At 49.7% G+C, this 17,364-nt stretch overlaps 1 protein-coding gene across 3 annotated transcripts in view; it reads left to right on the forward strand.

Moving 5' to 3' along the window:
- KCNH2 (potassium voltage-gated channel subfamily H member 2) overlaps positions 1-17,364 on the forward strand; it is a 301,321-nt gene that overhangs the window by 131,761 nt on the left and 152,196 nt on the right. For all 3 annotated transcript variants that reach the window (XM_077267972.1, XM_077267974.1, XM_077267973.1), the window contains 3 exons: positions 6,159-6,320; positions 8,552-8,989; positions 11,467-11,681. In XM_077267972.1, coding sequence (XP_077124087.1) covers positions 6,159-6,320; positions 8,552-8,989; positions 11,467-11,681 — 815 coding nt within the window. The remainder of the gene's footprint in view (positions 1-6,158; positions 6,321-8,551; positions 8,990-11,466; positions 11,682-17,364) is intronic.

Raw genomic sequence — 17,364 nt, forward strand, 5'->3', positions numbered from 1 at the left:
CCAAAAGTCATTATCTCAGTAAATTAGAATACTTTACACTAGTTTGAAAAATGATTGTAAAATCTTAAATGTTGTCCTGCTGAAATGTCTGTTCAGTAAATGCACTCAATACTTGGTTGCGGCTCCTTTTGCATCAATTACTGCATCAATGCGGCGTGGCATGGAGGCGATCAGCCTGTGGCACTGCTGAGGGGTTATGGAAGCCCAGGTTGCTTTGATATCAGCCTTCAGCTCGTCTGCACTGTAGGGTCTGGTGTCTCATCTTCCTCTTGACAATACTCCATAGATTCTCTATGAGGTTAAGGTCAGGAGAGTTTGCTGCCAATCAAGCCTAGTGATACTGTTGTTTTTACACCAGGTATTGGTACTTTTGGCAGTGTGGACAGGGGCCAAGTCCTGCCGGAGAATGACATTTCCATCTCCAAAAAGCTTGTCGGCAGAGGGAAGCATGAAGTGCTATGCAATGTCCTGGTAGACGGCTTCGCTAACTTTTGCAGGGCTGCCACTAGGAATTTTGGGGCCCCATACTGGCAAAATTTTCGGGGCCCCCTTAAGACTCCACCCAGGCTCCACCCCTCGAACTGTCCACAGCCCCACCGCTGTCTCTTGGAAAAACTCCACTTCTTACCACTCACACATTAACAGTTCCCATCACCAGATCATACACATAGCCAGCAGATTTTGTTTTGGCCAAAAGGTTTTTTTAATCTGCCACGACGACAAGGTAGACTCTTTTGGCCGGGCCCTACTCTACTGTAACTTATTAAACATTTGTTATAATATGCAATACAATTTAAGTATATTTTTATTTATTTTTCAATTTTTCAAATGACCAATAATACCACATACAAGGGACAAATACCACAACACCATGACCAGACACCATATTATCACCACATAGTGACCTATTATACTATCTGCAAGGAACAAATACCGCCACACCATGTGCAGACCACATATTACCACCACAGTGACCGAACAATATCACATACAAGGGACAAATACCACCGCAGCATGTTCAGACCACATATTGCCACCACATGGTGACCAACTACATACAAGGAGCAAATACCAACACAACATGACCAGACCACATAGTACCACCACATAGTGACCAAATAATAGCACATACAAGGAACAAATACCACCACACCATGACCAGACCACATATTACCACCACATAGTGGCCAAATAATAGCACATACAAGGAACAAATACTGGCACACCATGGCCGGACAACATATTACCACCACATTGTGACTGAATAGTACAATACTGATCATTAATAGAAAGAAAAAAATACTATCACCATAAGTGCCATTATACACAGGAGATCTGTACTTAGTATGCAGTGTCTGAGTACAGGTAATACAGTGATCACTGGTGCCATTATACTGTACACAGGAGCTCTATATATAGTGTAAGCATACAGGTAATACAGGGCTCACCAGTGACAGTATACACAGGAGTTCTGTATATAGTGTACAGGTAATACAATGATCACCAATGACATTATACACAGGAGCTCTGAATATAGTGTATAGATAATATAGTGATCACCAGTGACATTATACACAGGAGCTCTGTATATAGGGTACAGTGTACATGTAATACATTGATCACTAGTGACATATACAGGAGCTCTGTATATAGTGTATACACTGTGTTCCAAATTATTATGCAAATTGGATTTAAGTGTCTTAAAGATTTAATTGTTTTGTTTTTCAAATAAACTCGTGGATGGTATTGTGTCTCAGGGCTCAATGAATCACTGAAATCAATCTTAAACACATGTGATAATTAGTTTTCCAGGTGACTCGAATTAAAGGAAAACTACTCAAAAATGATGTTCCACATTATTATGCAGGTCACAGGTTTCAAGCAATATGCGAAATAAAAAGGATCTCTCTGCTGCTGAAAAGCGTTAAATAGTGCAATGCCTTGGACAAGGTATGAAAAAATTAGATATTTCACGAAAACTTAAGAGTGATCATCATACTCTGATGAGATTTGTGACTGAAACATAGCACAGACAGAGTTCATGCAAATAAAGGCATAATGAGGAAGTTTTCTGGCAGACAAATTCATTGGATTAAGAGAGCAGCTGACAAAATACCATTACCTAGCAGCAAACAGTTATTTGAAGCTGCTGGTGCGTCTGGAGTCCCTCGAACCTCAAGGTGTAGGATCCTTCAAAGGCTTGCTGTGGTGCATAAACCTACCATTCGGCCACTCCTAAACAGTGTTCACAAGCAGAAACGGTTGCAGTGAGCCCAGACATACATGAAGACTAATATTCAAACAGTCTTGTTTACTCATGAGTGTCGAGCAACTCTGGACGGTCCAGATGGATGGAGTAGTGGATGGTTGGTGGATGGCCACCATGTCCCGACAAGGCTGCAACGTCAGCAAGGAGGTTGCGGAGTCATGTTTTGGGCTGGAATCATGGGGAACCAGTTGGTAGGGCCCTTTAAGGTTCCTGAAGGTGTGAAAATGACCTCAGCAAAGTAAATAGAGTTTGTGGCTGACAACTTTCTTCCATGGTCTAAAAAGCAGAAACGTGCCTTCAGGAACAAAATCATCTTCATGCTGACAATGAATACCTCTGAGTCATTGTCTGCTATGGACATAAAAGGAGATAAACTCATGGTGTGGCCACCATCTTTCCCTGACCTCAACCCTATAGAGGACCTTTGGATTATCATCAAACAAAAGATCTATGAGGGTGGGAGGCCGTTCACATCAAAACAGCAGCTCTGGGAGGCTATTCTGACTTCATGTATAGAAATACAAGCAGAAACTCTCCATAAACTCACAAGTTCAATGGATGCAAGAATTGTGAAGGTGACATCAATGAAGGGCTCCTATGTTACATGTAACTTGGCCTGTTAGGAGGTTTTGGAGGTAAAGAGCTTTTTGGTTCAGTGAATGTGACCTCCTAATGCTGCAAATTCCACAAATGAGCATTTTCAGTTCTTTATATCAAATGTTTAGAAATTCTACTGTGCCTAATAATTTGGAACAGTGCATTTTGAGTTTTTATTCATTTTGGAGATTATACTGTTATCATTGGGAGGTTTCTTCAATAAAATTCGATGTATAATCTAACGGGTGATGACTTTTATTAGACTGACTGTCATTTGCACTGACCATTTAGGAAAATCCGAGAAAAATGTCATTTGCATAATAATTTGGAACATAGTGTAGTGTACATGTAATATAGTGATCACTAGTGACATTATACACAGGACCTCTGTATATAGTATACAGTGTATAGTGTCAGTGTACAGGTAACACACTGACTCACCAGTGACGTCTCTAGCTGAAGTCCTTCATCTTTGCGTTTCTTTTTAATCCAGCACAGACCACCATCACTTCTTTCAGCCAGGACTCATCTCTGCATAAAATAACAGTTTTCTAGAGCACCGCTTCCAGAGCACATTCCCCACTTTTTCCCTTTCTTCTACACTACACATCTAAATACAGACGTTCACCAACCATTAATATATAATTGGTTGTTATGCAACCCACCATTCCAAATATAAATTATAATCCGCCACTGTGCCCCCACTATCTGTATATAGCCACTTTCCCCATTTAATATATAAATTAATTAGCACCTGTACTCTTTCCCCCAATTTATTTCCAGTCACTTTATCCTCAACGACCCCACTATGTTCCACCCACTCTAACCCTTACCCCGATCCATTATAGTTACATGCCCCTTCTGCCTCAATTCATTGTCATGTCTTCTCTCTTTCTCCCACCCTCTATTCATTATTAACTGCTCTTCCCCACCCTCAAAATTCATTATTTGCTCTCCCCACCTTCAATACACCATTGGTTCTCCCCACCCCCACCTTCAATTCAATTGCTGTCCACCGTCCCTCACACTCACTTGATGTGCAGTCCCCATCACCCCCACTTCATCATTTGCAGTCCCCATCACCCCCACTTCATCATTTGCAGTCCACCTTACGTCATCATTTAGTCCCCTATCCCCCCTTCACGTCATCTGCAGTCCCCCTTACTTCATCATTTGCAGCCCCCTATCTTTTCATCATGTGCGGTACCCCCTCAAACTGCAGTCCCCATCACCCCCACATCATTTGCAGTCCCCATCACCCCCACATCATTTGCAGTCCCCATCACCCCCACATCATCATTTGCAGTCCCCATCACCCCCACATCATCATTTGCAGTCCCCATCAACCCCACAGCATTTACAGTCCCCTATCCCCCCTGACTTCATCATTTGCAGCCCCCTATCATTTCATCATATGCAGTACCCCCTCAAACACAATTCATCATCTGCAGTTTCACTCCCCCCCATTTAAAAAAAAAAATGTTTATTATACTTACCTCAGTCGTTCCCGGGGCGTCTAGCGTTTCCAGCAGTGAAGCAGCAGCTAGAATGTATGGGCTGCTGAGAGGACCTGACAGGAGCCCATACATTCTAGCACATTCACTACTGAGACTGCTACAATGTATGGGCTGTAGTCAGGACCTGCAGGGAGCCCATACATTCTAGCACATTCACTACTGAGACTGCTACAATGTATGGGCTGTAGTCAGGACCTGCAGGGAGTCCATACATTCTAGCACATTCACTACTGAGACTGCTACAATGTATGGGCTGTAGTCAGGACCTGCAGGGAGCCCATACATTCTAGCTACAGCCGAGTAGGAGCTGCGCAGCCGACTAGGTAAGATGGCCGTACACAGCTCCAAAAAGGCTCCTGGGCCCCAGCGCCGACATGTGCACCGCAGTGCACAGTATTATAGTGCACGATGGGGCCCGATCAGTAGAAGCACAACAGTGGGGCCCCGGATCTGCGGGCCCCTCTGTGTACTGCTGCTGACCGGGCCCCATACAGCAGTAAGGGCAGTAATTCCCTGATGGCGGCCCTGAACTTTGATTGTGGCCTCTCCACTCTTCCTCCAGACTCTGAGACCTTGATTTCCAAATGAAATGCAAAATTTACTTTTGGGTTTTCATTGGCTGTAAGCCATAATCATCAACATTAACAGAAATAAACACGTGAAATAGATCACTCTGTGTGTAATGTCTCTATAGAATATAGGAGATTCACTTTTTGTGTTGAAGAACTGAAATGAATTAATTTTTTTATGATATTCTAATTTTGTGAGAAGCTCCTGTACTTGTGTTTTCCTTTCTAATGTTTCTTAGATACATTGAACACAATATCCTGACACAAATAATTGCTCCTTTCCTGTCGCCTCCTTTATGCAGCAGGTCGTCTGTGGCTGTCAGGATTTTATATATTGGGGTCCTCCTGACCCCTCAACTTGCATCCATGTTACTCTGATCCCGATAGATGTGAGCCCTGATGGTCTTCAGCGCTGGAATCTGTCAGTAGTGGTCTCGCTGCTCTCCGCTGCATTATCGGGGTTCTGCTTCCAGAAAATATTGTTATATAGTAATATGCAGAAGGCCATGATCTGTGGAGACGGATATACATTTATGGGGCTGTAATAAATCTACAAATCCAGAATGTCTTACAGAAAAATGTCCCTGTTTTGCTGCCTTCTCTGGGATGGGGACTACCCTGCTGCGTTTCGTAGCCATCCGTGTATATTCTGGGCCTCTGTGATCCATTTTCCCCTCATCGTTATGCTGATCTGAGGGATCTAGGCTCAGTCTCCGCACACATCAGGGTCCGGGGGCTCCTGGATATATAACTCTCTTGGTTACTTTCTTCTGACACCGATGAGCAGATAACACATTCTAGAGATCCGCGGGGGCGGTGCCTTACACCGGTAGCACACTCCACCCCTTTATCATGCTCCGCCCCCTCAGACCTGCCATAACACAGTGCAGTCTAGTACTGCACCCCTCTATCTAGAGGCATTTTCCAATTTCAGGAAATAAACGTTAATCATTGTATAATAGAAAATTCTGTAATTTTCTCTTCCGCTTTCTATATTCTCCAAGGTCTCTGCTTGCTGTCAGCTCTTCATGTCTCTCCTGGTCATGTTGTGATCTCACAGCTGCAGTTCTCAGATCTCTGTGTGATCATCAGATCCCGGACTGCCAGCAGGCACAGATCTGGACTCCTGTCAGCAGCTGGTATAGATATGTGGTGGTAGGCCCTGTGCTGCCCTGTAGTCCTCACCCGCTGTCCTCCTCTCTGCAGGAAGCTGCTTCTTGTGTCTGGTAGATGTCGTACCTGTGAAGAATGAGGGTGGCGCCGTCATCATGTTCATCCTGAACTTTGAGGTGGTGATGGAGAAGGAGCATCTGACCTCCCCTACCAAGAACTCCAATCACAGGGTGCAGTCACATTGGTTCCCGCCAGGTAGGTGCATATTAAATGCAGCACAATATGTCATGTATCACCAGAGGGGCCGAGAGTTCCATTAATTCCCTACTGCTCCTGTATATAAAAACCCCGTGACCTGTACATAATCCGCCGGTGTCCTGTATATAACCCGTCCGTGACCTGTATATAACTTGCCGGTGTCCTGTATATAACCCATCCGTGTCCTGTATATAACTTGCCCTTTTTGTCCTGCACATTCCCTGCCCCTCGTGTCCTGCACATTCCCTGCCCCTCGCGTCCTGCACATTCCCTGCCCCTCGCGTCCTGCACATTCCCTGCCCCTCGCGTCCTGCACATTCCCTGCCCCTCGCGTCCTGCACATTCCCTGTCCCTCGCGTCCTGCACATTCCCTGCCCCTCGTGTCCTGCACATTCCCTGCCCCTCATGTCCTACACATTCCCTGCCCCTGCTGTCCTGCACATTCCCTGCCCCTTGTGTCCTGCACATTCCCTACCCCTCGCGTCCTGCACATTCCCTGCCCCTCGTGTCCTGCACATTCCCTGCCCCTCATGTCCTACACATTCCCTGCCCCTGCTGTCCTGCACATTCCCTGCCCCCGGCGTCCTGCACATTCCCTGCCCCCGGCGTCCTGCACATTCCCTGCCCCCCGCGTCCTGCACATTCCCTGCCCCTGGCATCCAGCACATTCCCGGCCCCTCGTGTCCTTCACATTCCCTGCCCCCGGCGTCCTGCACATTCCCTACCCCTGGCGTCCTGCACATTCCCTACCCCTGGCGTCCTACATATTCCCTGCCCCTGGCATCCTGCACATTCCCTGCCCCTTGTGTCCTGCACATTCCCTGCCCCTTGTGTCCTGCACATTCCCTGCCCCTGGCGTCCTGCCCATTCCCTGCCTCTCGTGTCCTGCACATTCCCTGCCCCTTGCGTCCTGCACTTTCCCTGCCCCTGGTGTCCTGCACATTCCCTGCCCCTGGTGTCCTGCACATTCCCTGCCCCTGGTGTCCTGCACATTCCCTGCCCCTGGTGTCCTGCACATTCCCTGCCCCTCATGTCCTGCACATTCCCTGCCCCTCATGTCCTGCACATTCCCTGCCCCTTGTGTCCTGCACATTTCCTGCCCCTGGTGTCCTGCACATTCCCTGCCCCTTGTGTCCTGCACATTCCCTGCCCCTCGAGTCCTGCACATTTCCTGCCCCTGGTGTCCTGCACATTCCCTGCCCCTTGCGTCCTGCACTTTCCCTGCCCCTGGTGTCCTGCACATTCCCTGCCCCTTGTGTCCTGCACATTCCCTGCCCCTGGTGTCCTGCACATTCCCTGCCCCTCGTGTCCTGCACATTCCCTGCCCCTCATGTCCTGCACATTTCCTGCCCCTTGTGTCCTGCACATTTCCTGCCCCCCGGCGTCCTGCACATTCCCTGCCCCCCGCGTCCTGCACATTCCCTGCCCCTGGCATCCAGCACATTCCCGGCCCCTCGTGTCCTTCACATTCCCTGCCCCCGGCGTCCTGCACATTCCCTACCCCTGGCGTCCTGCACATTCCCTACCCCTGGCGTCCTACATATTCCCTGCCCCTGGCATCCTGCACATTCCCTGCCCCTTGTGTCCTGCACATTCCCTGCCCCTTGTGTCCTGCACATTCCCTGCCCCTGGCGTCCAGCCCATTCCCTGCCTCTCGTGTCCTGCACATTCCCTGCCCCTTGCGTCCTGCACTTTCCCTGCCCCTGGTGTCCTGCACATTCCCTGCCCCTTGTGTCCTGCACATTTCCTGCCCCTGGTGTCCTGCACATTCTCTGCCCCTCGTGTCCTGCACATTCCCTGCCCCTCGAGTCCTGCACATTTCCTGCCCCTGGTGTCCTGCACATTCCCTGCCCCTTGCGTCCTGCACTTTCCCTGCCCCTGGTGTCCTGCACATTCCCTGCCCCTTGTGTCCTGCACATTCCCTGCCCCTGGTGTCCTGCACATTCCCTGCCCCTCGTGTCCTGCACATTCCCTGCCCCTCATGTCCTGCACATTCCCTGCCCCTTGTGTCCTGCACATTTCCTGCCCCCCGGCGTCCTGCACATTCCCTGCCCCTTGTGTCCTGCACATTTCCTACCCTTGGCGTCCTGCACATTCCCTGCCCCTCATGTCCTGCACATTCCCTGTCCCTCGTGTCCTGCACATTCCCTGCCCCTCGTGTCCTGCACATTCCCTACCCTTGGCGTCCTGCACATTCCCTGCTCTCATGCTGTGTTGCTTTCTTGCAGGTAGAGGGAAGTCGTTCAGGCTGAAGTTTCCTGCGCTGCTGACTCTGACGGGCAGTAAGCAGTCTCTGCCGCAGGAGGACCCAGATGTCGTGGTGGTCGACTTCTCCAAGCACAACAGCGACTCCATGGCTCTAGAAGACGTGACCGTCGCTCCGGTGGATAACTGTGTGGGCTCGCGCCCGGAGGACCAGCAGGCACTAATCGGCAGCACCGAGCCCAAGAGGGACGAAGATAGCAGCAAAGACCCCACAGTACCGTCCTCTCCCTGGGCAGACAAGGACCACCTGAACCTTGACGTGTCCTTCTCTAACTGTAGCCTGACCCGCAGCCGCTCTCGGGAAAGCTTCTACAGCATCCGCAGGGCCTCCTCCGTGGACGATATCGAGGCCATGAAGGTTGACTTGGACAAGAAGTTTCGGAAGCGTAATTCTAGCACAGGTAAGATGCCATGTCCTGCAGGCGGCCTGTGGGGGGCGCAGTCTGTTCTCTGCTGAGATCAGGGGCCCCCAGTTATTGTGCCCTGACTCTGCTTGTCTCTCTGACATCTGCCTCTGTGCAGGCGGACTGCAGAAATATGGCCGCTGACAACTGGAGCTGACACCTGTAGGAGGTCAGATGTCAGGGAGCCCACCAGCATCATGTCCAGATTCTGACAGCGAGACTGATCCATAAGATTGGCGGTCAGACCCCCCCCCCATAACAGTGGCGGCAAGAGTGCCCCCCCTAACAATTACACAGTCAGTTTTCACCATTAAAAATGACAGTTATAGCACCCCCATAACAGTGGCGGACAGAGCTCCGACATATCAGTGACACCATCAGAGCACCCTCATAACAGTGACAGTCAGAGCCCCCCTCAAAACAGTGGCGGCCAAAGTGCCCTCATAACAGTGACACAATCAGAGTGCCCCCCATAAGTGGCGGTCAGAGTGTCCCCATAACAGTGACGATCAGAGTGACCTCAAAACTGTTATGTTGTCATCCTCTCTGTCATGCTGTTATCCCGTCGGTCATGTTGTCAGCCCTTCGGTTATGTTGTCAGCCTGTTGGTCATGTTGTCAGCCCCTCGGTCAGGTTAGTAGTTCCTCGGTCATGTTGTCAGCCCCTCTGTCATGCTGTCAGCCCCTCTGTCATGTTGTCAGCCCCTCTCTCAGGCTGTCAGCCCTTCTGTCATGCTGTCAGCCCCTCGGTCAGGTTGTCAGCCCCTCGGTCAGGTTGTCAGCCCCTCGGTCAGGTTGTCAGCCCCTCGGACAGGTTGTCAGCCGCTCGGTCAAGTTGCCAGCCCCTCTGTCATGCTTTTAGCCTGTCAGTCATGTTGTCAGCCCCTCTGTCAGGTTTTCAGCCCCTCTGTCATGCTGTCAGTCCCTCGGTCATGTTGTCAGCCTGTTGGTCATGTTGTCCACCCCTTGGTCATGTTGTCCACCCCTTGGTCATGTTGCCCACCCCTTGGTCATGTTGTCAGCCTGTTGGTCAGGTTGTCAGCCCCTCGGTCAGGTTGTCAGCCCCTCGGTCATGTTGTCAGCCCCTCTGTCATGTTTTCAGCCCCTCTGTCATGTTTTCAGCCCCTCTGTCATGCTGTCATCCCCTCGGTCATGCTGTCATCCCCTCGGTCATGTTGTCAGCCCCTCGGTCAGGTTATCAGCCCCGTTTTCCTGCAGTCCCTCTCGTCTTCCTCCATCTCTAATAACCCAGAACTATAAACCTTGCTCGCTCCGTCTGGCATAAAACCAGACAATTAATGGGTTAATGATCTGTGGACCCTAAATGCCCAGGGATTAAGTCAATGAAGAGGACGGATTACACTGATTAGACACTTGGAGCACTGCGGCTAATCCTGTTACCCCCTAATTAACTGGTGGCCTCCTGTTTCTGTCTGGCTGTAATTAAGCCTCCGCTGGCAGAGGTGAGATGCGGACCCCCACGTCCTGTCACACTGGGGCAGATTTACGGTGATTCGGCAGCTGCGGTCGGACCTCACTGGGCGGATATGGCGCCTCCTGCGCACCTGTCAGGTATAACATAGGATCACCGCACATATTAGCCACATAGCGTGGTCAGCACACTGGTCCACAACATTGCATTGCAAGACCTAATTCTCCAATCCACCCAGGTGTTTCAGGACAAGGTCCAGAGGGGTAACACGGGGAAGCTACACAGGTGGTTGCCCTGGCAGCCTGCAGCAAGAACGCTCCTTTCTTGTATTCATGCACTGGTGGCGAGTGAGCTGCACAGATAAAGCAGCCAGCGGCATCTCAGTCTCTGCCGGCAGCTCCTATGCAGTGTGCAGACCCGGAGATGAGTCAGCGCTCTGCATAGACAGCAGCCGAGATGATGAAATATAACAAAGCGAGTGTTGGCATCTCAGTCGCTGCCTATGCAGAGTACAGTACCAGGCAGCCCTCTGCAAAGGCATCAATTAAGATGGCAAAAGCTGAGCAAGATGGTAAAGGAGAGTCAGGGACTTGCTGAAAATGGGTCCAGTGTAAAAAATAAATAAACAAACCAAAAATAACACTAAGGCTATGTGCACACATCAGGATTTCTTGCAGAAATTTCCTGAACAAAACCAGACATTTTCTGCAAGAAATCCGCATGCGTTTTTTTCGCGTTTTTCTTTCAAATATTTTGCGTTTTTTTCCGGAGGTTCCCAATGCAATAATATAGTGGGAAATCCACAAAATTAATGAACATGCTGCGTTTTTTACATTTACGTGAAATGGGTGTTTCAACAAGACAATGACCCTAAACACACCAGTAATGAGCAATATCTTGGTTCCAATCCAACACCATTAGGGTTAAGGAGCGGCCGGCCCGATCCCCAGACCTTAATCTGATAGACACTTGTGGGAATAATCGCCTTGATCGGTGACATGGATCTTACGCCTGTTGGCTTTAACCCTTTATCTTCTGCGCAGGGGCCATGAACAACGTGCGGGTGAATCTCCTGAACTCGACATCGGACTCCGACCTCATGAAGTACAGAACGATCAGTAAGATCCCGCAGATAACCCTCAACTTTGTGGACTTTAAGGGAGACTCATTTCTCACGTCGCCTTCCAACGAAAAGGAGATTATTGCTCCGTCCAAGCTGAAGGACCGAACCCACAATGTGACGGAGAAGGTCACACAGGTAGGATGCTGATGTACCCTGTTACATGGGACCCTGACAACTAATGAAGCAGCTGCTCGCTGTTGGTATTTATACTTCATATACTTGGTGGGGTCCAGGCACTGAGGACCCTCCAAATGTCAGATTGGATGGATCTGGTAGCACTTCCAGGCCCTGCAGTGAGAAAGAACATTATATCTTCACACTATGGGGTTGCTTCTTTGACTTCACTGATGTTATCCAGTGTCTTCATTCTATTGATCGAAGAAGGTCCTAAAGGCCAAATCACCCTTAGTATGAAGACACAAGAGGAGTCTACATGATCAGGAGTTGCTTCTGTAGGAGACGAGAATCCCATCGTCTGTAGGAGATGAGGACCCCATGAGTGATAGGAGACGAGGGCCCCATCATCTGCAGGAGACGATGGCTCTATCATCTGTAGGAGATGAGGGAGCGCCATCATCTGCAGGAGACGATGGCTCTATCAACTTCAGGAGACGAGGGCCCCATCATCTGTAGGAGACTAGGGCCCCATCATCTGTAGGAGACAAGGGCCCCATCATCTGTAGAAGACGAGGGCCCCATCATCTGCAGGAGACGATGGCTCTATCAACTTCAGGAGACGAGGGCCCCAACATCTGTAGGAGACAAGGGCCCCATCATCTGTAGGAGACGAGGGCCCCATCATCTGTAGGAGACTAGGGCCCCATCATCTGTAGACTAGGGCCCCATCATCTGTAGGAGACAAGGGCCCCATCATCTGTAGGAGACGAGGGCCCCATCATCTGTAGGAGACGAGAGCCCCATCATCTGTAGTAAAGGAAGATAACATCATCCGTAGGAGACGAGAGCCCCATCATCTGTAGGAGACGAGGGCCCCATCATCTGTAGGAGACAAGGGCCCCATCATCTGTAGGAGACGAGAATTCCATCGTCTGTAGGAGATGAGGACCCCATGAGTGATAGGAGACGAGGGCCCCATCATCTGCAGGAGACGAGGGCCCCATCATCTGTAGGAGACTAGGGCCCCATCATCTGTAGGAGACTAGGGCCCCATCATCTGTAGGAGACAAGGGCCCCATCATCTGTAGGAGACGAGGGCCCCATCATCTGTAGGAGACGAGGGCCCCATCATTTGTAGTAAAGGAAGATAACATCATCCGTAGGAGACGAGAGCCCCATCATCTGTAGGAGACGAGGGCCCCATCATCTGTAGGAGACTAGTGTCCCATCATCTGTAGGAGACTAGGGCCCCATCATCTGTAGGAGACGAGGGCCCCATCATCTGTAGGAGACGAGGGCCCCATCATCTGTAGGAGACTAGGGCCCCATCATCTGTAGGAGACGAGGGCCCCATCATCTGTAGGAGACGAGGGCCCCATCATCTGTAGGAGACGAGGGCCCCATCATCTGTAGGAGACGAGGGCCCCATCATCTGTAGGAGACTAGGGCGCCATCATCTGTAGGAGACGAGGGCCCCATCATCTGTAGAAGACGAGGGCCCCATCATCTGTAGGAGACGAGGGCCCCATCATTTGTAGTAAAGGAAGATAACATCATCCGTAGGAGACGAGAGCCCCATCATCTGTAGGAGACGAGGGCCCCATCATCTGTAGGAGACGAGGGCCCCATCATCTGTAGGAGACGAGGGCCCCATCATCTGTAGAAGACGAGGGCCCCATCATCTGTAGGAGACGAGGGCCCCATCATTTGTAGTAAAGGAAGATAACATCATCCGTAGGAGACGAGAGCCCCATCATCTGTAGAAGACGAGGGCCCCATCATCTGTAGGAGACGAGGGCCCCATCATCTGTAGGAGACGAGGGCCCCATCATCTGTAGGAGACGAGGGCCCCATCATCTGTAGGAGACGAGGGCCCCATCATCTGTAGGAGACGAGGGCCCCATCATCTGTAGGAGACTAGGGCCCCATCATCTGTAGGAGACGAGGGCCCCATCATCTGTAGAAGACGAGGGCCCCATCATCTGTAGGAGACGAGGGCCCCATCATTTGTAGTAAAGGAAGATAACATCATCCGTAGGAGACGAGAGCCCCATCATCTGTAGGAGACGAGGGCCCCATCATCTGTAGGAGACGAGGGCCCCATCATCTGTAGGAGACGAGGGCCCCATCATCTGTAGAAGACGAGGGCCCCATCATCTGTAGGAGACGAGGGCCCCATCATTTGTAGTAAAGGAAGATAACATCATCCGTAGGAGACGAGAGCCCCATCATCTGTAGAAGACGAGGGCCCCATCATCTGTAGGAGACGAGGGCCCCATCATCTGTAGGAGACGAGGGCCCCATCATCTGTAGGAGACGAGGGCCCCATCATCTGTAGGAGACGAGGGCCCCATCATCTGTAGGAGACGAGGGCCCCATCATCTGTAGGAGACGAGGGCCCCATCATCTGTAGGAGACGAAGACGTCATCATCTGTAGGAGGTGAGGGCCCCACCATCTGTAGGAGACGAGGGCCACCTTATCTGTAGGAGACGAGGGCCCCATCATCTGTAGGAGACGAGGACCCCATCATCTGTAGGAGGTGAGGGCCCCACCATCTGTAGGAGACGAGAGCCCCATCATCTGTAGGAGACGAGGGCCCCATCATCTGTAGGAGACGAGGGCCCCATCATCTGTAGGAGACGAAGACGTCATCATCTGTAGGAGGTGAGGGCCCCACCATCTGTAGGAGACGAGGGCCACCTTATCTGTAGGAGACGAGGGCCCCATCATCTGTAGGAGACGAGGACCCCATCATCTGTAGGAGGTGAGGGCCCCACCATCTGTAGGAGACGAGAGCCCCATCATCTGTAGAAGGTGAGGGCCCCATTATCTGTAGGAGACGAGGGCTCCATTATCTGTTGGAGACATAGCCCCGATTAGCTTTAGTGACTGCTCTCCCATGAAGGGTCCATGCGAGGTCGGTCACCCATGAAAAAGGGGGACAAAAATCTTACTCTGGAACCCCCACTTATGGGAGCCCCACAGCAGTGACTGCCGGTATATCTGGTTCCTCCATACTTCACATCTCTTCTGTCTGAAATTAGATTTACTGTTTGCAGAACTAAAACATAAATAAATTACAGCCCCCAGCTCCCACTTCTCTGAAATATTAGACCCCGGCCCGCGGGCATGTGTCACCCTTCACAGTGATGTGATTGGCTGCGGACTCAGCCGCTTCCTTCAGAGACGAGAGTCCAATGTTCTTTTCAAGGTTCTCACTAAAGATGAATATTGAGGAGCGGCGTCTGGTTTGTGCTCTGCACCGCTGATTCTGAGGATTTATAACTAATGGGCGGTCGCCATGAAATCGATGAAGTGAGTACACAGAGTAGCGGAGGACGGTGCGCTGCTGCGGTGCGGCACATTCATCACAGCTCTGCACTTATTCTTCACCATGTTCAAGGTCTCTGTTTCCTGTCAGTGAATAGATGTTCTATCATTTGCATGTTTTCTTCTGGTCAGATTTTAATGATTAGCATGTGTGCTGTCTGAGAGAAAATGGCGGAGCGCACCGTCACTCCCTCAGATGTGTGAATGCAGCTTAAGTGATACAGCAACATTTTTCGGTATTTCTTCAGGCTTCACTCCCCAGTTTTCTTCCTTATTATCTCTGAAATGGTTCCTGAAGTTCCTCTAATTTATTGCCTGTAGTTTTCCAAGATTGTTCCTATGTCTATACCTGGATTAGCTTTTCATTTTTGCACTTTTTTGTTTCTCCACAATTTAACGAGGCGTTTATCAACATTATCCTTATTTTGCGTCTCTGTCGTATTCCCAACGTGGTTGGTTCTCCATTGCTTTCTAAGTTTGATTCTACAGAGTTTGGTTCTCCATTACCACAGCGGGAATTTAAATGGTTCCTCAGCACCGACCAATTCACTATGCGGTTTCTCTTTGCCGCAGGCCATTCCGCTAAAGTTTGTTTCCTCCTGCACACTGCTACCGCATAGTGTTCCCATCTGGCCTTAAGGGAGCGTGCTCGGTCTCTGCATGAATTTAACCATGCGGTGTCCTGCAGAGATCTGGTTCCCCCAGCCTATCACGTGTGAGCAGGTTCTTTTTAAGGCAGCTCCTCCCACCATTCCTCACCGAAATATTGGTTCCTACCCCGTTTGTTTTTTTGCATGCTGTCCTGTAGTCTGATTATCGTTACCTAGTTTTCCATCCTGTCTGACCTCTCCGTTCCTGACTCCAACTATTCACACTGATCCTGTGCTGCCTGCCCAGACCTCGGACCATTTGACCACATGTTGTCTTTGCCCTCCTGTACTGCACCTCGGACCCTCCGGTCAGCTGCTGCAGCCCTGCAGTGGCACCTGGTGACTACCTGCGACCAAGGCTAACCCAACCACCAGAGGCTCTAGTGAACACCAGGTAGTTAGTCACACCCCTCCACAGCAAGCCCGGCCAGTGGTGCAGCGGGCCCAAATCCACCAGCATTATATCCAAAGCCTTCCCAGTTCGGTTCTGCTTAGTTTTCCCAGTTTGGTTCTCCATAGCTTTTCAGTTTGATTCTCCATAGTTTTCCCAGTTTGGTTCTCCTTCGTTTTCCCAGTTTGGTTCTCCTTAGTTTTTCCAGTTCTTAAGTTTCCCAGTTTGGTTCTCCTTAGTTTTCCCAGTTTGGTTCTCCTTAGTTTTCCCAGTTTAGTTCTCCTTAGTTTTTCCAGTTTGGTTCTCCTTAGTTTTCCCAGTTCTTAAGTTTCCCAGTTTGGTTCTCCTTAGTTTTCCCAGTTTGGTTCTCCTTAGTTTTCCCAGTTTGGTTCTCCTTAGTTTTTCCAGTTTGGTTCTCCTTAGTTTTCCCAGTTTGGTTCTCATTAGTTTTCCCAGTTTGGTTCTCCTTAGTTTTCTCAGTTTGGTTCTCCTTCTTTTTCCCAGTTTGGTTCTCCTTCGTTTTCCCAGTTTGGTTCTCCTTAGTTTTCCCAGTTTAGTTCTCCTTAGTTTTCCCAGTTTGGTTCTCCTTAGTTTTCCCAGTTTGGTTCTCATTAGTTTTCCCAGTTTGGTTCTCATTAGTTTTCCCAGTTTGGTTCTCATTAGTTTTCCCAGTTTGGTTCTCCTTAGTTTTCCCCGTTCGGTTCTCCTTAGTTTTCCCAGTTTGGTTCTCCATAGTTTTCCCAGTTTAGCTTTTCATAGTTTTTCAGGCATGGTTCTCTATAGTTGTCTTTCCAATCTTGTTCTTAGTTTTCACAGTTCTCCTTAATTTTCCTGGCTCGATTAGTTTCTAATTTAGTTTTCCAAAATTTTTGCAGCTTAGTTCTCCTTAATTTTTTAAAAATTTTCCCAGTTTAGTTTTCCTTAGTTTCCTTGACTCAGTTCTAAATAGTTTCCTAGTTTGATTTTCCATAATTTTCCTTTTTCTCCTTAGTTTTCCTGGTTGGGTTCTCAGTTTTCTGTATTGTGGGACATGGCAACAGTAGCTGATAAGCTTAGTATTGTCTGTGGAGCCAGCGCTGCTTCTGAGATTTCAATCTCCCTCCCTGTGCACATCCCCGTCACTCACAACTGCTCATGCTCACTGACCATGACAACAGTGTTTAAATACATTATTCTAAGAGCTGCTGGCAGAGCCCCGCCTCCTGTGTACTGGACTGTTGTGGCCACTCCCCCACTGCTGGATGGGCCCGCCTCCTGTAGACAGGACTGTTCTGGCCACTCCCCCATGACCTCAATGTTCCCTGCTATCAGACCTGCTGGCTGAGCCC

Source organism: Ranitomeya variabilis, chromosome 6 (assembly GCF_051348905.1).
Source record: "Ranitomeya variabilis isolate aRanVar5 chromosome 6, aRanVar5.hap1, whole genome shotgun sequence".
Lineage (NCBI taxonomy): Eukaryota > Metazoa > Chordata > Amphibia > Anura > Dendrobatidae > Ranitomeya > Ranitomeya variabilis.